Source organism: Protopterus annectens, chromosome 1.part1, assembly GCF_019279795.1.
Source record: "Protopterus annectens isolate FY-2018-M chromosome 1.part1, PAN1.0, whole genome shotgun sequence".
Classification (NCBI taxonomy): domain Eukaryota; kingdom Metazoa; phylum Chordata; order Ceratodontiformes; family Protopteridae; genus Protopterus; species Protopterus annectens.
The window spans coordinates 1,748,515,931-1,748,540,247 of NC_056726.1; the positions used below are offsets into that span (position 1 = coordinate 1,748,515,931).

Here is a 24,317-nt window from a genome sequence, read left to right on the forward strand (position 1 = left end):
TACTCAATGCTAGAAGCCTAAACCTCAAAATGCACACACTCGAGGCACTCTTAAAAATGGAGAACATCGATATCTGTGCAGTAACTGAGACCTGGTTCAAGGCTCCAGAGAGCACCCCTGCAATACCAGGCTACAATTCTTGCCACACTTTTCGGCCACAAAACCAAGACCAAAACACTAAAGGTGGAGGAGTGTCCATATTCACCAAGGATATTCACACCTGCAGGCTAGTTGCCCAACATAATGCATCTGAAATTCTCCAGGTGCAACTAACAACTAGGTAAGACTGCATTCCAAATTGTAGCTTTCTACAGATTCCCCACCATGCCCCAAGATTCTCACTACACCTTTCTAAACATACTGGAAAATATTAAGATGCAACCAAACACCCTAATACTGGGTGATTTCAACTACCCTGCCATTAACTGGGAAAACTACTCGGGTACCAACTCCTTTTCCCAACGGTTCTTGGAATTCATAAATTCCAACGCCCTGGATCAACTAATCCATTGTCCCACCAGGGGCTCCAATATCCTAGACCTGGTCATTAGCAACATGGGAGATAGATGCTCCACACCAGTGGTCACCCTGTCATTGGTCAGGTCTGACCATAAGCAATCACCCTTGACATCCACATCCCACCCCCACCTCCCAGTATAGAAACCTCCTTAAAAACTTCTCAAAAAGCCAACTTCATGCTACTGAAGTCAGAAGTGACAAACTTCATGACACCCACAAAGACGGGATCTAGAAGTTCGATTGCAGAATCCTACACTAAGGCACTGTACGAGCACATCCACTCGTGCATGAATCGTGCCATCCCAAATAGAACCAAGATGCTCTTCTCCAAAAAAAGGAAGCCAATCTGGTGGTCCCCTGCTATAAACAAACTATACAACAGAAGGAAGAAACTGTTGCAGAAAAGATGAAAATCCCAGGATGCAAAAAACTCCCTCACCAGCATCAGTAAGAAGCTGAGATCCCTCATAAAATCCTCAAAAGCTACTTACGAAAATAAAATTGCCAAAGATTCCAAAGACAACCACAAGGCATTCTATAGTTATGTCATGAATCTAAATGGCAATGCTCAGATCTGCTCTGAGCTACAACAGAATGGCATTAAATATACTGATCCCAAGGATATTGCCAATATCCTGGCAGATCGATTTAGTGCCAACTTCAACCCTCCTCTCACCCCCTAAAGGGCCCATCTCAGTACCAAAAGATTGCCAAATTCTGGTAATCACAGCCACACAGGTAGAAACCGCACTCTCCAAAGCTACGAATACAGCATCCATTGGACCAGATGACATCCCAGGCTGTGTACTACATGAACTACAAAATGAACTGGCACCTCACCTAAGTGTCCTGTTTAATCATTGCCTCACCTCAGGCTTCGTGCCCACTGAGTGGCGCACAGCTACAGTTATCCCACTCCACAAGGGAGGGATCCGCCTTGGATCCCGGGAACTACCGTCCCATCAGTCTGACAAGCCTGATCTGAAAGGGCATGGATCGCATTATCATGGAACTTGTAAACAAAGACATTGGCAACCTTCAAACACTGGACCCCACCCAGTTTGGGTTTGTGAATGGCCGATCTTGTCTCCCTAATCTGATTGACTTCTTTGAATCCGTCTTCAGAGCTGTGGGCGAGGGTAAAGCAGTCCACACAGCCTATCTGGACCTTGCCAAGGCCTTTGACACAACCCCCCACTCTGGAATCATAGATAAACTTACTAAGCTGGGCTTAAATCCCTACATCACTCGATGGGTTGCCAACTGGCTTACTGACAGAACCCAGACTGTAAAAGTAGCCGACTGCAAATCCAGCTCCAAACAAGTGACAAGTGGAGTACCTCAGGGTTCAGTCCTGGGACCACTCTTGTTTGGCATCTACTTCTCTGAAGTACAGGCCAACACTAAGGGACTCTAGCTAACAAAGTTCGTAGATGACTGCAAACTGGGAGCCATTATTGAATCCCCAAATGATGTGGATATTCTACAAAAGGGACTTACAGAAACAGATGCCTGGTGCCAGAGCCATGGGCTCAAGCTTAATGCCAAGAAATGTATAGTTATCCCCTTTGGAAAAAAAATGTGTACCCATGAATTTTACCACATAGGTGGCAGGACACTAAACTTCGAAAGTGTGATGAGAGACTTGGGGACACAGGTGGACAGTGGTTTCACTTTCTATAACCACATCGCCACAGCAGTCAGGAAATCCTTCTATGTGGCACACCTCATCACTAAGGGCTTTTCATCTAGAAAAAAGGAAGTCATTGTCCCACTGTACTCATCCCTCATTAGACCAATTATAGAGTATAATGCCTCGTTTGGTATGTACCTCACAAGACATCTGCAACAGTTGGAAAGGCCACAGAAATACCTCACTAAAAGAATCACAGGCCTAAAGCAGATGCCATATGCTGACCATCTAAAAAAAACTCCAGCTATACTCCGTGGCATATCGTCTACTCAGACGATCTCTGCTTAACATGTAAGGCCATGTCAAACCCTGAACTGTTGGACATGCTTCACTTAAAGAAATCAAAATCCCTCAGAGCCACACGCTCCAGGGATGTAAACCTTGTCATCATAATGAACAAAAATGCTGGAGGGATAGGTTCCTGACCCAGAGACTCCCCATACTCTGGAGTAGACTGCCCATACATATCAAGCAGAGCGCCTCATTGGCCTTCTTCAAAAGGAACCTTGATGATTGGATGGGAGATGGGAAATTCACCCCGGGGATCATGTCAGTCACCCTGCTAGACAGGGGTCCAGAGAAGTAAATATTCTGGGAAGAAATATCAAGGGAATTGTTATGGCTAGGCTTGCATAGGCCCTAGGGCCGATAGCCTAGTACCAGCCTATGAACCTATGAGATTATTTTGATGATCCTCACTTTTGATCCAGGCATAGCTGGTTCTCCTTTTTAATGCACCATTAATCCCTTCCCTTTCCCTCTTCTCATACAATACCTATCAACCCCAGCTCTCTTTCTATATTAATCCAGCCCACCACAACCAATCACATCAACTTCCCACCCTCTCCTTTTCTAACATTTCTCTCCTTTCTCCACAGTTTACTCTCACACACGTGTTTCTCCACCCCCACTCCCTTATCCCTTCCCATTAAACAAATCATGTTGCTTACCATCCGCTATATACCTCCTTTACTATTATTATTCCTTCTCACCTCCTGTGACAGTCAACTGACACCCCAGTACTCCTCCCCTACAGGTACCCACCCAACTACCTCTCCTCTACCTCAGCTCTCTTTCTTAATCTCTCCATCCATATTTCCACTAAACACCCCAGTTCCTAAAATTAAACCTCATTGCCCTCCCTCGGTCTCATCTAAGTATAGAGAGAGACACTTCATCTTCTACTTGCCCCTCCACAAAGTACACTCCCTTCTTAGAATTCTACTACTATCTGGAGATGTCCATCCAAACCCTGGCCCAAACTCCCCCTTCCCCACCAATAACCCAATGAACTCGGGCACTAAACTCCTCTCCAGTCCAAATAAACACCTATCATTTTACTCTATCAACATTAGAAGTTTGTTAAAGTTACTAAATACCATGCCTGGATGACAGCTCATCTCCTGACATTATTACCCTTACAGAGACTTGTCTAAACCCCATAAAATTACATAAAGACTTTCTGCCACCAGGGTATAACACTCTTAAGACTTGACCGTCATAATAAAAAAGGTGGTGGAGTAGCTATAGTACATTCCAACTATCTTATAGTCACACTGCTTGACAAACCAACACCATCCTTTCTACCTGCAGAACTCCTAATATCAAACCTTAAAATTAACAGACACACCAAAATCACTGTAGTTGCCATCTGTATACCTCCTGACAATGATTACTCCCTTCTTGAACACATCCTGTCTTGGCTTACACTAAATATACACAACAAAGTCATCATTCTAGTCTAGTGCCATCTTGCATGCAGTAAATGAATTCTGTTGGTGCAAATAAAGTACGCATGGTTTCATGGGGGCATCTAAATATTTGCACTGGTTTTTTTTTAAATGTAGGTGGGAGTTTACCTTCAATTTGAATAGCAAATGAATTGTGCTGTACTGTGCTGGCAGATCTAGATTTCGTTTTACAGTTACTATCAGTATTCAAGAGGTTCTCCCGTTCGATTCTCGGCTGGAGTGCGGGGAGTGCCTTCTGTGTGGAGTCTGCAGGTCCTCCCCACGGTTGGGTGGGCGTTCGAAAAACATGCGTAAATGGGCGTGCCTTCGTTGAAGGTTGAACTTCAAGCTGGCACCTCGGCGTTCGTCAAAATCTGCTGCCAATCATTAGCGGATGGGAGTTCCGCTGTGGTGACACCTAACCGGGAAAAGCCGAAAGACAACACACATTCATTTCATGAACATAGTTATTACATTATTGTACTTTGTGAAGAATTATGTTTGTGTAATTTCCACACATCTGTTTCCACATTATGCTCTAAATTGTTTCAGTATTAATGGTTGTACATTATTTGATATATTTTGTTTTTGTCCCTTTGTAATATTTGTAAATTTGTGTACTTGGAGCTTTTCTCCCTGGGCCTCCACTGAAAATGGGTTCTGTTAGATCCAGTAGGACTATCCTGATAAACAAATGTCAAATAGATAAATATTACTGAAGCATATTTTTTCTGTTTCCAAGCAACCGTACTATTTATAATTGTGACAATTCAGTCTTCTCCATCAAGCAAAATAGCTTTATTTCCAGTTGCAGCTGATTTGTTCGACCACCATCATCTATAATGTTTTCACTAATGAGCCATTCTAATATATTTTGTTATTATTGCCATCTGTGTAGATTGTAAGCAAACAGCTCCCCTTTTTTGCAGAGTTTAGTTAAAATAAAAAAAATTGCGTGGCTTTTTATTTGGTTTTAATTCTTTAGTAAAATGTACAATTATAAGCTCCTGATTTGCAGTCTGCACACATTTCTTGTGTTCTTGTACCTTTGGGGGGAAGTATCTCATTACAGTGCTATGCAGCTGATACCAGTTTGTTAGCACAAGTCCTAGTACATCCCTAGTGATCAGTTTTTGTGTACTCTGTCTGTACAGGGTAACTTCATCTGCATCATATGTGTTATTGCACAAGTTAAGCACTACGTCATTGTGGATCACTGTTCTGCCAGTTTTAATTCTAAACTGTCTTCTCATTTTTTCCATTTTACAGCTACGATCGTATAACAGGCACACTCTTGTAGCAGACCCCTACGAGGATCTTTGGAATCAAATGTTGGCAAAGAGACAAAAGGCTCGCCAGATTGATAGAAAGGTAAACTAAACCTCATTTATTTTTTCTGCTTGACTGAAGATAGACCAAATTATTGTCACTTATTGTGTGTAGCCCCATTCCAGTTTGTCTTGCAGTATATATACTTGGGCAATCACAGTAATTTAAAAATACTACTTTGTCAAATCTGTTGCTGTGCACCTTCTGTGGGACAGTCACCCCTTTTTGTTACTACTTTCTTTTATTTGTTAATTGTACTTTTTTTTACCTTCCCATTACATAATCTTACGAAATACAAGACCACTGAATCTCTCAACCATTCAAGGCCTTGCCAGTAGTACCCTCTCTTAAACTGTACCTCCTTTTTCAAGGAGGCCTAGGCTAGTTGAGTCAGAGGTGAATCATCATGTACTTATATCTATTTGATATTATCTAAACTTCTACTTCAGTGTTCAAAAATCTTATTTAGTATGGGTCCTTTATTTTGAGCTAGCAGTTCTGTGCCTCTGCTAACTTTTTCTAAAGACACCTGTCTGGCAATCGGCAAAGAGAATTAAGGCTCTGAGCTCTTAAGCTCTCACCTGTCCCCAAGGCACTGGGTTTAATTCTTTCCACCTCCATTTGCCTGCTGCATGACTCTGAAAAGGGACATTGGTGTCCATTGGGCTTACTTGGTTAACAATTATATAAAAAAGTGTTTACTTGGTATGTAAAGGTGTATCTTCTTACAACTTATTCATAAAGAGAGACTGTTTTACTTGCCTTTCATCATATTGTCTTCACCTTTATAAAGCTGAATATTTGTAGTTCTCAAGTATTTTATATTGTATTCCTGCTGTCACTGTATGATTTCCCTATGGTTATGAATAAAGTCTGACATCACAAATCCTTTTCATGTTGTACTCTGTAGTTCTTAATGTGGTGCACCCTTTAACATCTGATGTTCTGTTGTCCTATCTCACCTTCATTCTTACATACAGGATTGGAGCCGATCCTTGGCTCTGACTCGGCCTATTTACAAGCTGGAAGTTTTCTAGTTGGCTCGTGGCTAGGTAGGTATCCCATGGTGCACCAGTACAATCCCCAGATCTCGTTTGCTGTGTTGACAAGTTCAGTTGTGCTTCTCCTTGGCTCTGGCTAAGTTTTTCAAATTTATTCAAAGTTTATTCAACATTTTTGGATTATTCTCCTGTCTTGGCTTTAATAGTATTATAGAACATTATTTAGTCAGTTAGTGTAGTTTGCAAGTTACAATAGTTAGCATTTATTAGTGCGCAGTTTGTGTGCAATTTGTTTAGTACAGTTGGCCTTTTGGCTTTATAGTATTAAGTATCCTGTGTGCCAGTTTCCCTGGTTTAATAATTAGATATTAGCATTGTAGGCACCTTTTGCGCTCAGGCTGTGTGTGTTAAGTAGTTATAAGTCTTAGTTTTTTGCGGATTTCTGCTTGCTGTTTTTATTAGTGTTGCAAACTGAACGAGGTTCTGTTCACTTTGTTTAGTAAATTGTAAGATTTACACTTTATTCCTATTTTGAGTGTGTGCGAGACTTTTTTATTGTTCTACCCCCCAGGTCTGTTTTAGTTAGAAGACCTAGTTTTCCATTCCTTATTCCTGCCCGGGCTAGGCCCGTTTAAGTTAGAGGACCTAGTCCTCGTGGTGTCTCTTTACCGTTCCTGTAGGACTAGGCCCGTTTAAGTTAGAGGACCTAGTCCTCCCTTTCTCATTGTGTGTGTGTGTGTGTGTGTGTGTGTGTGTGTGTGTGTGTGTGTGCTCATCTTCTGTACGAATGTCTAAGGAAGGTGGGAGGTATGGTGTAATGGTTAAGGTGCTTACCTTAGAAACACAAGGTGCAGGGTTTGATTCTGACATGGGGTAATTGGCTAGGCTTAAAATGGCCCATAAGGGCAGTTAGCCTAGTACTAACCTATGAACCCATGAAAGCAAGGACCATAAGCACTTTCATAGGTTAGTACTAAGTTAACTGCCCTTGCGAGCCATTTTAAGCTTAACCAATTATCCCTTGTGAGACTCAAACCCTGCACCTTGTGTTTGTAAGGCAAACACCTTAACCATTAGGCCACCCTTCCAACCCTTCCAGCCATCTGGCTTTAAAAAATGCATAAAATGCTCATAGAAAATGTCTATAATGGATGGCCACAGTAACTGCGTTTACTGTCTTGGGGCCATCCACTTACAGGAAACTTGCTTATTTTGCCACTCATTCAGTGTTAGAGTGTTGCAATAAAGAAAAAATAAGCTCATCCTAAAAGTTCTCCTAAAACCTTCCTTTGAGGAAGATCTGGCTAGCTCTTCCTCCTCTGGTAGATCTCAGGAATCTAAAAAGGAAAAGTCCAAGTCCTCTAAGAGGCCCTCCCCGGCACCGGCTGGTGTCTCAAAGCCGCCTCTTAAAATTACTTAGTCTGATATATCCATTGTCTCATTGGCTCCACAGAGTTTGGAGCCAATTGAGAGTTGTACTTTGATTACAAGGTCAGTACCAAGTAGCTCGGAGCCGACCTCAGAGTGTTTTACGGAGCCGGTCTATAGAACCTCCACTGATCTCCCCTACATTGAAGTCACCACTACTGCAGAGATCCCATTCTACTCTGTCCTCCAGGTCTTCCAGGAGTTTATCGGAAGAAGATGTGGAGAGGCTAGTGCTGAGATTTTTGAAGTCATCTGCCTTACCAAAATTATTGTTGGCTCCGATCCAGTCGGTTCTGGGGCCAATTGAGTCCGTTAAGCCCCCTTCGGTCATTCCTCCTCCAAGCCATGCTGGCCTTTTAGAGCCAGAGTGTTTGGTACTGCTGGTGTAACACTCGGCTCCAGCTCCCCCAGTGGCTGTTTCAGAGCGGAGTTCTGCTCCGACACTCTTGGTGCCATCCGTGGTGTCTAAGAGCCGAAGCTTCCCGGTCGGCCCTGACAGGGACGCCTGGAACCGAACCTCTTCAGTTCCAAGCCTCCCTCTCGGCAGGTCAGCGAGGGTGAGTTTGGATCCTACATCTATCTCTGAGCTGATGGCTCTGGAACCGATGGCATCCTCTGCCTCCTCGAGCCGAGGAGGTTTCGGAGCCGGAGAGGTCGGCATTTGAGATGATGATGAGTGTGCTGTCCCGATCTTCAGCTCCTACCAGGGTACTGACACTCTTCCCCCTAGGGCTCCTACTTCTGTCTCAGCTCCTACCGTCTCCTTGGACAGAAAAGATCCGCAGCCTCAGGAGCCACTGGCCAGTGGTCCCCACTCTTCTGAGACCTCCCTGGAATATCCTTCCAAGGAGCCCCCACAGAAGAGAACATGTAAGAGGAAGCATGTTGACTCCCAGGATGAGTCTCTGACCTCTGACACTGACCACGAGGAGTCAGAAGGGTCCCCCAAGTCATCCTCTGATGATGTCTCCTTCGTAGAGATACTGGAAATCCTAAGCAGAGGTGCGGCTGGCCCACTGTCACCCCTTCTGATGAGGAGTCAGTATACCTGAAGGCTTTCGGGTCACAACCTTCAGCCTCTTGGGTGTCTCCACCCTTCGATGAACTAATGGAACTAGTTAGTTGAAAGGTGTGGGATACTCCTGATGCCATGGAGCCAGTCCCCAGGAGACCGAATAAGTTTCTTTAGGCACCCCAAGAAAAGGAATTTTTATCTGAAGGTGTTCCAGTAGATGCCATGGTGGTAGTGCCGGCCACTAAGAAGGAGCTAGCAGAAACTTCTGTTCATCTGCTGAATAAGGAGTCTTGAACGATGGACAGGTACAGGAAGCATATATTCTCTTTAGCGGCATTTACCCTTAGATCGCTGAACTACCTTACACACTTCACGAGGCTTCAGAGAGATCTCCTTAAGGAGTTAGGAGATTCTCTACAAGGTACATGTACTGAGGGAGTCCCCTGACAAAGTGTCTGCCCAGTTGTCCACCTTGAACTCTATTGTCAACTCGTCCATGAGGCTTATCTCGTATGCAGCCGATGGAGTGAGTAGAGCAGCGGGTTCAGGAATTTCCCTAAGGCGTCATTCCTGGATGTGTTTGTGTAATTTTGCAGAACCATTCAAGTCTACCTTTACCAACGCCCCCTTCGATGGTTCCTCATTGTTTGGACCCAAGGTAAAGGACACTCTCACCCGGTGCGAGCAAGAAGGAAAAACACTCTGCCATGGGAGTACGTTTTACTGTACCCTCTAGACCATACCCTAAGGGTCAGAGGGGCGGTAAAATGTGGTTCAAGAAGTCCCAGAGGTTTTTCCAGGATGCACAGGGTGACTCCTCCTTCAGAGGCAGAGGAGGAAGGAGGAAATAGTAGATGTCGCCCTAGAGGCAGGGGCGGACCGCAAAACCAGGGAAGTTGCGATTCCTTTCGGGGCCGGCCTTACCAACGCTCCTGATGTGGGGCCAGACTGTGCTTCTCTGGGGCCGGTCGGGGGTCACATTTCTTTGTATCCAGAAGCCTGGCTAAGTATCACTCAAGACAAATGGGTACAAAGAATTATTACCAGAGGGTATGTCATACCCTTTTCTCTTCCACCTTTTGTTCCCAAGAGGATCCCAGATGTTCCACCCAATCACAGGGATCAGGCAACTGTGGAGGTCAACAAGTTGCTGTCAAAAAGAGTCATCCAAACCATTCCAGAAGACCAAATAGGATCCGGACCTTACTCCAGATTCTTTAGTGCCAGAATGTACAGGGGACTGGAAGCCCATCATGGACCTCAGCAGATTAAACAAATCAGTAAAGAAGGACAAGTTCTGGATGTTGACACTGCAGTCTATACTCCCGTTATTAGGGAAAGACAATTGGATGTGCTTAATTGATCTCCAAGACGCCTACTACCACATAAAAATGGACAGGGCGTCGAGGAGTCAGTCATTATCAGTTTCGTGCTCTGCCCTTTGGTCTCACCACAGCTCCCATGGTGTTCACCAAGTGTATGGCAGTAGTGACAGCTCACTTGAGACGTCGAGGATTCCAGGTGTTTCCGTATCTGGATGACTGGCTGTTGATCGCCCCCACCAGGCATCTACTTCTTCAGACCAAGGATGCTACCATTCAGCTTTGTGCCCAATTGGGAATTTCTATAAATTGGGAAAAATCTGCCTTATTGCCCTCTCAATCTGTGATTTTTATAGTTGCAGAGATAGACACAGTAGACATGTTGGCCCGTCTTCCTGTAGAAAGGGCACAGAATCTGGTTCTTCAAATTCAACATCATCTCCCCTTACGAAAGATCAAAGCCAAGACTATTTTGCAGCTTCTAGGGACAATGGCTTCCACCATATTACTAGTGCCACTAGCCAGACTACACACGAGGATTCTTCAGTGGCTCCTGTCGTCCCAATGGTCCTTTAAGCACCTACCATTATCTCATCACATACTGCTGACAGACTCTTGCAAGAAGGACCTCATTTGGTGGACTCTACCCAATCAGTTAACCAGGGGCACTTCATTTGTTCCTCGCCAACCCATTGCCATTGTGACCACAGATGCCTCACAGATAGGGTGGGGGGGAGCATTATCTAGGCAGGACTGTCCAAGGCACATGGCAAGATCACAAGGCTCACCTGCATATCAACGTTCTAGAGATGAGGGTGATGCTGTTTGCGTTGCAAGCACTTCACGACCTTCTGCTTCTGGGGACAATTGCAATACAATCAGACAGACAACATGTTGGTAGTATGGTACATCAACAAACAGGGTGGAACCAGATCTTACCCACTCTGTCGAGAGGCCATTCGAGTTTGGAAATGGGTGATATCTTCCCAGCGTTTTCTGGTGGCAATGCACATTCCAGGGACAACCAACGTGATAGCCGACAATCTCATCCGGGCAATCCTGTTGCCTCATGAGTGGTCTCTGAAACAGGAAATAGCGGAGCAGATTTTCCACAGATTGGGGACAACCTTGCTGCGTTCTCTTTGCCAGCCTGATCAATGCCAAATGCAGCAGCTACTTCTCCCTCACCCCCCCTCCGGGGGAGTCACCGAGAGATGCACCTGTTCACGATTGGCCCCTGGGTCTCCTTTATGCTTTTCCTCCTTTCCCTCGCATACCCAAGTTTATTCAGAAAGCCAAATGGCTGGAAAGCAGACTGATCCTCATTGCTCCTTACTGGCCTCGTCAGGTTTGGTTCCCCTTTCTCGGGCCTCTTCTCCTAGACGATCCTTGGTTTCTGGACCCATTTCCAGATCTCTTGACACACGTCAGGCATGCGTCATCCCTCCTTATACACCCTCAATTTGACAGCGTGGCTGGTCCTGTTCCATCCCTAGTCAGGCTTCATGACTTCTCACCCTCCGTGACTCATATCCTTACGTCCTCTCATAAACCTTCCACCAGGAGACTATATTCCAGTAAATGGAGGAGATTCTCTATCTGGGCAGAGAAAAAGAATGTTGACCCTTATACCGCCTCCATTCCAGTGGTTTTGGAATTCCTGTCTGAGCTTTTCCACTAGGGATCTGCGGCTGCCACTGTCAGGGTTCAATTGGCAGTGATTTCAAATTTCTATCTAGGCTTTCAAGATTCTAATCTGATGTCACATAGGCTGTGCAAAACTTTCCTTAAAGGTGCCACTTTAAGACCCCCCTTTCACGAACCTGTTGCTTCATGGGATTTAAGTTTTGTTTTATCCAAATTGACTTCTCCACCCTTTGAGCCTTCTCATTCATCCCCTTTGAAATTCCTGTCTTGGAAGACTTTGTTTTTGGTGGCTATCATGTCGGCCAGACAGGTGTTAACAAGCATTGTCTGTAAAACCCCCTTATCTGATTTTTCACAAAGACAGAGTATCTCTTCGTACTTATCCTTCCTTTGTCCCCAAGGTCTGTTCCCATGCCATTTTGAATCAATCCATAGAACTCCCGGTGTTCTTTCCAAATCATTCCAACGCAGCTGAATACAGGTTGCATCAGTTGGATGTCCATAGACAGTTACGTTTTTATTTGCACCAGACTAAGGAAATCAGATCAGTTATTTCTTTCTGTCTCCGAATCTGGGTCAGGTTTACCAGTTTCTAAAGTAATACTCTAAAATTGGATTTCTAGCTGTATAGCTTACGTTTACAGCTCTGAGGGTAGACCTTTACCCTTTAAAATCAAGGCTCATTCTACAAGATCTCAGTCTACCTCTGCAGCCTTTCAAGCCAGGGTCCCTCTTGATAATATTTGTGCAGCAGCAACTTGGGCTACCCTCACACTTTTATTACCCATTACAAATTGGATTTAACTTCCAGGGGTAGAGCTTCCTTTGGCTCCATGGTACTCAGGAGTATTTTTCCTTGAGCCACCCAAGATTAAGGCGCTAGGGATGCTGTCCCATATGTAAGAATGAAGGCGAGATAGGATTACAGAACATAAAGAAGTTATGTACTCACCATAGCGTTCCATGTTTTTAGTCCATCTCGCCCTTCATTCTTACGAACCCACCCTCTTACCTCCATCCTGGAAGTACGTGGAGACAGAAAAATATTATCATTATTTTATGGAGACTTTTTTGTATTGGCTTCTTTCTGTATGTTTCTTATTATTTCTCCTAGTTAGCAGCAAACAAGATCTGGGGATTGTACTGGTGCACCATGGGATACCTACCTAGCCACGAGCCAATTAGAAGACTTCCAGCTTGTAAATAGGCCGAGTCGGAGCCGATCTCATATGTAAGAATGAAAGGCGAGATGTACTACAAACATGGAACGTTATGGTGAGCACATAACTTCTTTTTTTGACAAGAAAGTTCAATTACACTGTATTTTTTCTGTGGCTTGATGGATTCTAGAACTTATTTTTGGATCACTGTAAGAGTTTTACGTTTTCCTCTTTGTGTCCATATTTGATTAGTACAAAGCTAAAAGTTGTGAGTTTGAAATGTAACTAGTTAACTGGTATCATCAAAGAATGATACTAAACATGACTGAATCTAAGGAAGGAAAGATGGCTAGAGGGCTGCTAGAACCATTTGTAAATGTATAGCCAAGTTTTGCGGGGGTTGAAATTGAGTGTACCTTTCTGCAAGTGACTTTGTTATAGGATGTACAGAGGGAGGGTCAGCAGAAATTAAATGAGTGCAACAAGCTGAGTCTGCAGAGTTGAATGAGGTAAGCTGTCTCTAAATGGCAGAAATAATCTTGAAATTAGTCTGCCTAGGGAGATCTGAAGGTGTCTGGTAATTCCATAAGGTTCAGGTGAGCCATAGGTATGGTAAGGTGTTTTGGAATGGTATAATTGATATGGATGCTATCTCTGGATTATTGGGATAGCCTTTCTGAGTAAGTAGCAGAAGGAAACATGCGTCACAAAACTGACAGCTAAGCATAGAATTCAGCTTATTCAGGTCATCACCAGAATGGTTTGGAGGGCACTTGCATCTTTCACAGTATACTGCTGCAATGGAGCAGACTCCCCATCCACATAAAACAAAGTTTATCACTGACATATTCAAGCACAACTTAGATCTATGGATGGGAAACAAATGTATCCTAGGACTGCCCCCTGTACTACTGATAGATAGAAGCAGTGCCTAAACATTTTGTTCCATGCATGGGTCCTTTCAGATTATTTATGGTATGATCCCAGTTACTCTCATCAGGAGTAATTTTTATATTATCGACCAATGAGATCGGTAAGGCCAATCTCTAACCAAATGGGATAGGTTAATTTGAGTGTAAAATTGGTTACTGGCTAGGCTTAAAATGACACTCAGGAGAAGCTAGCCTAGTACTCATCTATGAACCTATTCAGCAGTTTACAAAATAGGCTTACTGTTTATTTTTGAAATGGTCACCAAAGCAATGGGTTGAGGGCAAAACGGTTCACACTGCCTACCTTGACCTGGCCAAGGCATTTAACACGCAACCCTACTCTGGCATTGTTGACAAACTCAAGAGGTTAGGTATAAATGCTTATGTCACCCGGTGGATATCCAGCTGGCTTGCAGACAGGAGACCCAGGAAATCAGAATTGGTGGGTCCACCGTTAACAAAGAGGGCAGTCACAAGCAGAGTCCCTCAAGAATCAGTCCTGGGACTGCTCCTTTTTGACATTTATTCTCTGAAGTAAAGGCCAATGTCAGTGGCCTCTGGCTGACTAAATTTGCAGATTATTGCAAATTAGGAGCATTCGTAGAATCCCCCCACTGACACAAATGTTCTCCAGGAAGGACTGATACAGACTAATAACTGGTGTTAGAGCCATGGACTAAAGCTAAATGCCAAGAAATGCAGAATAGCATCCTTCAGGAAGTCATCCAGCCTGGTAACTATCTTATTGACAACACACCCCTAAGAGCTGAGCAGGGAATTTGGGGAACACATAGACAGTAATCTAGCTTTTGACCACCATGTGCCTACAGTAGTGAGGGAAACCTTCTGTGTTGTACAACTTATAAACAAAGGTATAATATCTAGGTCTAAGGAAGTCATCTTTCCACTGTGTTCGGCATTTATCAGACCTATCATTGAATATAGTTCCCCTTTTGGTGTGTACCTAACTAGGCACATCCAACAACTGGAACTTTCACAGAGTTTCCTCAGTAAAAAAATACAGGGTGGAAGTAACATGTCCTCTGCAGACTGCCTCAAGACCCTATCCCTGTATTCTGCCTTCTACAGGCTGTTTGAGGGGACATCTATGCCTGACATACAAGGCAATGTCACCCTCTCCGATGGACCTTCTACATATCCGCAAAACAGGCAACACTAGAATTACCCTTTCTAAAGACTTAAACCTTGCCTGTGATATAAACAGGAACTGCTGGAGAGATGGGTATGTATTCCAGAGTCTACTAATCTTCTAAAACAGTCTACCCGTCTATGTGAAGTAGAGTTCCTCCTTAAACCTATTCAAGTGTAACAACTGAAAATTCATCCCTGGTTTACCACCTGTGTGTCCACTGGACACAGGCAGCCTGTAAATGGTTCATCTCCAAGACCCCTGCTTTGTGAATATTTAATCTCCCAAAGCCCTTGCTTACACTTATCAAGGGTGTGGCATCCCCTCCTCTGGGCCAGTAGTCAAGGAGCCTGAATCCTCAGCACTGACGCAGGTGAGGGATGTTCACTTGGCACAAAAATAGATACAGTATTTCCAGATGCAGCTCTCTGCACCAAACACAGTTTCCCTTAAGAGCACACAGGGAATGCACTCAGTCCGTGGTCTGGGTTTCCCCCTTTCTCTCTCTCTTTGCAGGCCCCCAGTAAGACTACCTACTGGCATGGCTGTAGAGTTGAGTCCTCAGCCAAGTGTCCCAGGCCAAGTTTTTGGAAGAAGTGCTGTGTGCCCCTGCTCCAAGTAGTTGACACACATGCTCTTTGAGATTTGATTTGCACACGCACATATACCAGGGAAAGGCTGGCACAGATTTACTCACTCTGCTACCATTTGCCCAGACTATAAGGTAGTTACTACTACCAGACACTCCAAAGCCAGCTACTCTAAGGCTCTTACAAGGGTACCCAATTATACTGAGTAAAATTAATGCGAACACAAATGGTAGTATTTGACCATTGCAGCAAGGCTTTGAGGACTGGCCCACAGTATCACCAAATAAATATAAGTACCTCACAGCAAGAGGTTCTCCCATTCGATTCTCAGCTGGAGCGCCTTCTGTGTGGAGTCTGCATGTCCTTCCCGCAGTCGAGTGGCATTCAAAAGACATGCATAGAATGGGCGTGCCTTCGCTGAAGGTTGGACGTTGGCCTGACACCTCGGCACCCGTAAAAAAATCTACTGCCAATTTTTAGGGGACCGGAGTTCCGCTGTGGCAACCCCTAACCTGGAAAAGCCGAAAGAAGAAGAACTCTCAAAGGTTAAAATATTATCTAAGAGACCAGCCACAGTGAAAAGTTTATATTTAATAGTAAAAGAACATGAAAAGTACTAAATATCTGTTTACAGTAAACACCAGAGTTTTAACACAGGAAATATTAAAAATAACATAGATGGATAGATTCATGCAGATACAGAAAAACAGTACATAACTAATCTGACTATATTTTCCTGATCTAAAGAATTGCTCCCACCTAGTTCATTTACTAGAGCAAGGCAAGATGATGTAGGTGAGAGGTCCTTCTTGTCAGATTTTAGAAATAGACTGCTTTGAGACTTCTATCTTATCTAGCATTAAAACATCATTTCAGTGCTGGATTGCAGAATCACATCACATATATCTGGTCATGTCACTTCTGGTTCCCATGGTACCCCCCTTTACTAGAAATGGAACCGTAATCTCACACATGTGTTACCATACATGCAGACCTTCGCTAAGATGTGTTATAGCATCTGGAAGCCATAAAACCTTTTCAACTCTTCCACCCTTCTGGGTAGCAATTAGTTCACTGCTAATTACAATACAGCAGGATTCCTGGTCTTTGATGTTCATCATGTTACCCTGCTGCAGTCATCACACTTGGGTTATCCTGTCGTCAGGCGGTCCCGCAGTCGGCCGGAATTCCAAAGTCTTGGTCCGGCGTTGGTTGCTGTCGCTTCTTCCCTGACGTCAGGGTGCTAGAGGTATATATAATGCATCCGACGCCATCTTCTTCAGTCTTTCTTGCCACGCGGTGCCCGAAGCAGAAGCAGATGTCCTTCAATAATGCAACTGCAGTCATAACATGTGGGTTGTCCTGCCTCAGGCAGCCCTCTGTCGGTTGTCCTGCCTCAGGCAGCCCTCGGTCGGCCGGATTCCAAAGTCTGGGTCCGACGTCAGCTGATGTCGCATTTCTCTCCGACGTCAGAGCGGCTGGAGTACATAAGCATCAGCCGACGCCATTTTCTTCAGTCTTTCTTGCCGCATGGTGCCCGAAGCAGAAGCAGTTCGCAAGTGCCGGTCGGTCAGCTCCTGTATTCTACGATACCGAAGTCATCAAAAAAGCTAAGTACCCCATTGGGGACCTTTTCTTGCCTCAGCCGATGTCAGAAATTACTGAAAAAGTTAACAATTGACTTTTTTGTGGTAAACAAATACCTCATAAGGATTTCCACTCTTACTGCCTCCCTTGCCTGGGCCCAGACCACGATGTCTCGGCCTGTGTAGCCTGTGCTCGCTTCAACAAGCGCACTCTCGGGCGCCGGGCGGAGTTCACTGAAGATTTTTTCGGCGGTAAATTTGCCTACACCATGCCGTCGGATCTTCCGACATCGCAAACTCCCAAAAAGCGAAAAGACCGGGACCGACATCCTCGGTCCGCGTCTACCACCGACTCCACACCAAAACCTAGCGCGAGTGCTCCGGTTCCCTCTGAGACGGTCTCTCCACCGCTCCGAACCGAAGACACCACATTACCAACGACTCCGATTCCAGACATTACTCCGATGCCAGTTATAGACTTTCCTCCGGATACCGAAACCGAGGAAATGCCCGAGACCATTGCTGTAGACAAGGTCACTCCTGCACGTGGAGCTGCCAGGCCTCCTATGGCCATGTCTATTAAGGCCTACACTAGGGTAAGGCAGCAAGCAAAACAAAGCATATTACTTCTAAATCCTTACCTCAGCCGACTCCGGAGATACAAATTATGTCCATGGCTGCTGATTTAATTTCCATGATTAGAGGTTCACAGGCCCATTCTGAGAGAGCTTCACAGCCTCCTCCTGATAAAAGGCTCCGGGTTGACCCCTCTGACCCTACTCCTTCAGATGAAGACTCTCAGGGCTCTGTCCACTCTGATAGCCAGGAAGAGCTCTTCCAGACCTATGAGGACTCGGATGCAGAAGATTCCATCCCTTCGGCCTCCCCTCCTGAGGATATTTCTTTTGGGGAAGTTCTGCACACCATGAGGGAACATTTCAAGTGGCAGGGTCAGGAATATTCTGATTCTAGGAAACACCTTAGGACTTTCCTTAAGAAGCCTCAGCACAGGCCCTTAGCTATTCCTCCTTGTACTTGATGTTCTGGATGATTTGTATTCTGACTCTAGTGCTACCCCTGATTCTCTTCCTCCTGCTCCAGCCAAGCCAGACAGGTATTACAGGGTCCCAGAAACTCATTCCCATTTATTCAGGGCCCATACTGCTGATTTGGAAACTTATTTCACAGGGGCCTAAAGGAGTTTCAGCCTCCACCTCATAAAAATCCTTTGCCCTCCAACAGGGAAGCAAGGTCATTAGAGAGATGGGGCAAAAGGTTTACACATCCACTACCTTATCTATGAGAGCTTTAAATTGCCTTTTCATATGTTACAATATCAGGATTATCTCTTAGAAGATTTACAAAAAACATTAGCTTCTCCTGATCCTTTAGACAGGAAGACTTTGCAGGAAGCTGTACATAACACTCAGCAAGTAAGCAATCACTTCCTGCAGTGTGGATATGATGCACTGGAAGCTTCATGTAGGGCAGCTATGACAGGGGCAGTGATTCGTAGACATGCTTGGTTAAAAGATCAACCTCTACCAGATCATGTAAAAGCAAAACTTCTGGATGCACCTTTGGAAAAGAACAAGCTTTTTGGTGCAAATGCTAAGGATGTGTTAAAGACCATCGAAGAAAAAGCAAAATCAGTTCAGACTGTGAAAGATTTCCTCCAGGTTCAACCCCCCAGATTCAGTAGGAATTGGCCTCCAAAAAACTGGTCCTTTCCTAATCCAGAAAAGTTTCAAAGGGGTAAGAACAGACGTGGCCGAGGAAGAGGCCAATACAGAGGCCCTTACAGGGGATGACAATGGCAGCCAGGAAATCAAAGAAGTGACGCAGGGGTTTCACCTGCCCAACAACCACAAACTCAATGACTTTCCTCTACTACCGCCTACCAGGGAACAACTAGAAGCTCCCTTGGGTGGGAAATTATCTCTGTTTGCAGAAAACTGGCACAGACTGACAAAGGACAAATGGATTTTGGACATTATAGACTGAGGGTACAGGTTTCATTTTCATACCTTACCAAGAAAACAAGGCATGCCAAACCTACCACAAAATCAAAGGGCAGAGGCTATCAAGCAAATCACTCTGCTGACTCGAATGAAAGCAATAGAAAGAGTTCCACAACAAGAACAAGAACAGGAGTTTTACTCAAGACTGTTCCTTGTTCCAAGAAAAGAATCTCAATGGAGACCAATACTGGACTTGTCCGCATTAAACACCTTTCTCATAGTACCAAAGTTCAAAATGCTGACTCTACAGCAGCTCCTTCCCATGCTGGGCAAGGAGTCGTGGCTGATTACTCTGGACCTCAAGGAGGAATACCTGCATGTCCCTATCAGACACAGCTGCAGAAGATACCTCAGATTTCTTGCAGGGCCAGAGCATTATGAATTCTCAGCATTGCCATTTGGCTTATCTACTGCGCCCAGAGTATTTACAAAATGCCTGGCTTCAGTAATTGCTCATTGCAGGCTCCAGGGTATACAAATTTACCCATACCTGGACGACTGCCTCATACAAGCGGACAACAAATTGATGTTGACAAAAAACCTGGATTATGTCATACGATTACTTCAAGCTCTGGGATACACAGTCAACTTCCAAAAGTCAAGACTGCAGCCATCCCAGCAAATAATCTTCTTAGGAGCCAAACTAGACACAGCCTCTCAGATGGCTTACCTGACAGAAGACAAGCAAGAGAAGTTAACTCATTACTTCAAAGGTTTAGCAAAACTCACCCAGATGACTGCAAGGAGATTCCTACAGGCCCTGGGTTACATGGCATCCTGCATTCTACTGGTTCCATTAGCAAAACTACACATGTGAAAGCTTCAATGGTACCTAAAAAGCATTTGGTCTCAACACAGCAACAACTTGGAGACAATCATACCACTCATTCCATGCCTACAAAAGGAATTCCTATGGTGGGCCTCGGTGAGCAAGGAAAACACAGGTATGTCATTCAAAACCACAGATAACACAGACCATGACTACAGACGCCTCAGACCTTGGATGGGGGGCGCACATGGAAGGCAGATGTATACAAGGACAATGGTCTCCAAAGGAAACACATCTGCATATAAACCAAAAGGAAATGCTGGCAGTAATGCATGCCATCGAGGCTTTTCAACACCAACTCCAGCAAGGCCACTTAATGATACGGACAGACAACACCACTGTGATGTGGTACATAAACAAGCAGGGGGGCACTCACTCTTACCCCCTTTGCAGACTGACAATGCAGCTTTGGGAGAAATCACTGAGCCTAAATATCCAGTTACAATTCCAGTTTGTTCCAGGAAAAGACAATGTGTTGGCGGACAGCTTAAGCAGGAATTTCACAGATCCTCACGAGTGGAGGTTACATCCGAAGGCCTTCAGACAACTCACTTCGACATGGGGCAAGCCAGAAGTGGACCTATTTGCCTCTCACCTCAACCATCTTCTACCAAAATTTTGCACAAGGACATACCATCTAAAAGCTTGGAAAATAGATGCCCTCTCATTCAACTGGAACTCCCTAGCAATCTATGCATTCCCACCTCTGCCACTGATGACCTCAGTATTATTAAAGATCAAAGCAGAGAAGCCCAAGGGAATCATAATAGCTCCGGATTGGCCAAGACAACACTGGTACCCACTACTACGGAGCATATGTCACACCAGGAGGTGGGCCCTCCCTCAGTGGCCTCTACTTTTGACTCAACACAATTTCGAAACACTGCATCCAAACCTTCAGACACTGCAGCTAACAGCCTGGGAGATCCCATAAATAACTTCAGCTTATCTCTCTCCAAGGAAGTTCAGCGGATACTAACAGAGTCTCGAAGACCATCCACCAGAAAGGTTTACTTAGCAAAGTGGAAAAGATTCAGCAATTGGAATACCAGCAAGGGACATGATGCATCATTACTGAACATCCCACTGATCTTGGAATATTTGGCAGATATGTTAAAGAACGCCTCTCATATTCTTCCATAAAGATACATGCATCTGCTATTTCAGCTAGATACAACACTGATCCTCCTGTTTTCTCTCACCCCTTACTAAGACAATTCCTCGGGAATCAAGAACATAAAGCCACCAAGAAAGGCCCCAGTGCCAGCCTGGGACCTCAATTTTGTCTTAGAAAAACTGACTCTACCTCCTTTTGAGCCAGCAGCTTCAGTTGACTTGCAATTTCTCTCATGGAAGACAGCTTTCCTGTTGGCAATTACCTCAGCAAGAAGGGTTTCGGAGCTACAGGCACTAATGGCAATACCACCCTTTATTATTTTCCACAGACAGAGTTTCATTAAGGACCAACCCTACTTTTATGCCAAAGGGTGGTATCTAGTGTTTCTCTAAATCAAGCCATTCATCTGCCTGCTTTCTTCCCCAATCCTGGGAATAAGGGGGAAAGACTTTTGCATACCTTGGACATTCACAGACAACTTCGATACTACCTGGACAGAACCAAGGCCAGTAGGAAGTCTGAACAACTTTTTGTAGCTTAAGCCCCTGCAGTCCAAGGAAAAGCAATTTCAAAACAGACTATTTCTAAATGGATTGGACATTGCATCAGATTCTGTTATTCCTTTCATGGAAAGACTGTTCCAGCCAATGTCAGACCACATTCCAACAGAGCTACAACCACCTCTACAGCATTTTTAAGAGGGGTGCCTACCAAGGACATTCTAGAAGCTGCTACATGGAGCTCCGTGCATACATTCTCCAAACACTACAATCTCCCTCTATATTCCAGATCCAGAGCAGGCTTTGCTTTGGCAGTCCTGCAGGGTTTGATTGCCACACCATCTCTTTCCTAGTGCATACCTCCTCCCCCAGCTAAGCTATGGTATTCTACCCACATGTTATGACTGCAGTTGCATTCTTGAAGGACATAGTACAGTTTTGTACCTACCATAAATGTAGATGTCTGATAGACATGCAACTGCAGTCGGATTTTCCCTCCCTATGCCTAGGGTCCACTCCTATCCCTGTTTCTCTTAGCTGGGGATATCTGTTATGGTGTATTTGTTTTATTGCTCATTTATTTGTTTGGAATCCTGTTTTTGTCTTCCAATTTGATTACAGCCTTCCTTGGAGGGCACCTGGCATCTGGGGCAAGAAACACTGAAGAAAATGGCGTCGGCTGATGCTTATGTACTCCAGCCGCTCTGACGGAGAGAAATGCGACATCAGCCGACGTCGGACCCAGACTTTGGAATCCGGCCAACCGAGGGCTGCCTGAGGCAGGACAACCGACCGAGGGCTGCTTCAGGAAGGACAACCCACATGTTATGACTGCAGTTGCATGTCTATCGGACATCTACATTTATGGTAGGTACAAAACTGTACTTTCGCAAGTGCCGGTCGGCCGACTCCTGAGATTTTCGAACTCGAATTTCAGACCGAAGTCTTCAATAAAGCTAAGTACCCCGTTGGGGAAACTCTTCTTGCCTCAGACAGATGTCAGAAAAAGTTAACAATTGTATTTCTTGTGGGAAGCAAATATCTCAAGGGTTTTCATTCTTACTGCATACCTTGCCCAGGCCCAGACCACGACGTCACTAGTTGCCGTTTTTGTGCTAGGTTTAATAAGCATACTATAAAAAGACGCTTTGATTTCGCACAACACTACTTCGGTAGAAAATTTAACTACACTATGCCGTCGGAGCAACCGACTACCGGCGTGCACAAAAAAACGCAAGGATAAGGACAGGCAGCCTAGACCCAAGCCAGACTCCGAGGCCTCGGCTGGTCCAGTCTCCGGTTCACTGGTCTTCAGTGAGGCTCTGATGCAGCCCCTGACTACCACAAATCTGGAACCCGAGACCACTTTGGAACTTTTGGCGGAAAGTACCAGGCCGACGCAGCCATTTTGTTCAGCCCCTACCGACGACATTGCTAAAAAAGATGTCAGTGCTGCAGAAACACCTTCGGTTTCTGAAGGCGTCTTCAGACCGATGACGCTCACCATTAAAACATATTCTAAGACGAAGACTCCTATTAAACCTAAAAAGACTGCACTTCAGTCCCCTTTTCAAGGCCCCATGCCTAAGAAACAGATGCTCAAAATGGCTGAAGATTTGATCTCTTTAATCAGGGGTTCCCAACCCCCTCCTGACAAAATTCCTCGACAAGAGGAAGATTATGCATCCTCTGAACAAGTGTCCATTTCCTCAGGCTCTTCAGTCCTTCTCCCCTTATGAAGATTCTGATGCTGAGGATTCCATTCCCTCAGCTTCTCCCCCTGAAGACTATTCCTTTGGGGAAACTTAACACACTATGAGGGAACATTTTCACTGGGAAGGTCAGGACTACTCTGACTCAAAGAAAAGGCTCAGAGTTTCTTTTACTCCCCCAGCACAGACCACTTGCCATCCCCCCAGTTTTAGACATTGTGGATGATGTTTACTTAGAATCCAGTTTGAACCCAGACTCTCTGCCTCCTGCTCCGGCCAAACCTGACAGATAACTATAGAGTGCCTGATTCCCACAAATTTCTTTACAAAAGTCATGTTGCTGATCCAGAGACCATCTCCCCAGGGTCCCAAAAAGGCTAAGGCTTCTATGGCTAAAAATCCTGTACCCTCTGAAAGGGACTCCAGAGCACTAGACAGGTGGGGGAAAAAGGTTTACACCTCAGCCACTCTAGCTATGAGGGCACTAAATTGCCAGTTGCCCATGCTAAAATATCAGCAATTTCTAATGTCTCAGTTAAAACAAAAAATGAGCACACTCCCTCAACAGTCTGAATTGAAAGAAATGCTGGATCTGTTGCATGCAACTGAGCAGGTGGGCAAACGTACTTTACAATGTGGATTTGATTCTTTGGAAGCTTCCTGCAGAGCAGCTGTCACTGGGTCTGTTATACGCAGGCATGCTTGGTTAAAGGAACAAACTCTGCCTGATCATGTTAAAGCAAAGCTTCTAGATGCTCCCTTACAGCAGGATGTTCTTTTTGGAGTTAAAGCAGAAGTAGTCTTAAAGAAAATGGAGGATAAGGCAAAATCTATGCAGACAGTCAAAGATTTCCTACAGGTACATCCCCCTCGCTTCAGCTGAAATTGGCCAACAAAAAATTGGTCCTTTCCAGCTACTGACAGGCCACAGAGGGGTAAATACAGACGTCCAAGAGGCAGAGGACAACCGCAAGCCCAGTACAAACCTCGACAATGGGGCACTGCAGCACAGAAGGGAGGAGAAAACAGGTCCGAA

General features: G+C 44.9%; 1 protein-coding gene across 1 annotated transcript in view; it reads left to right on the forward strand.

Moving 5' to 3' along the window:
* The window catches only part of SLC9A1 (solute carrier family 9 member A1), a 1,681,881-nt gene that overhangs the window by 1,526,108 nt on the left and 131,456 nt on the right, over positions 1 to 24,317 (forward strand). Inside the window, 1 exon segment of the mRNA XM_044084290.1 lies at positions 5,212 to 5,313. Coding sequence (XP_043940225.1) covers positions 5,212 to 5,313 — 102 coding nt within the window.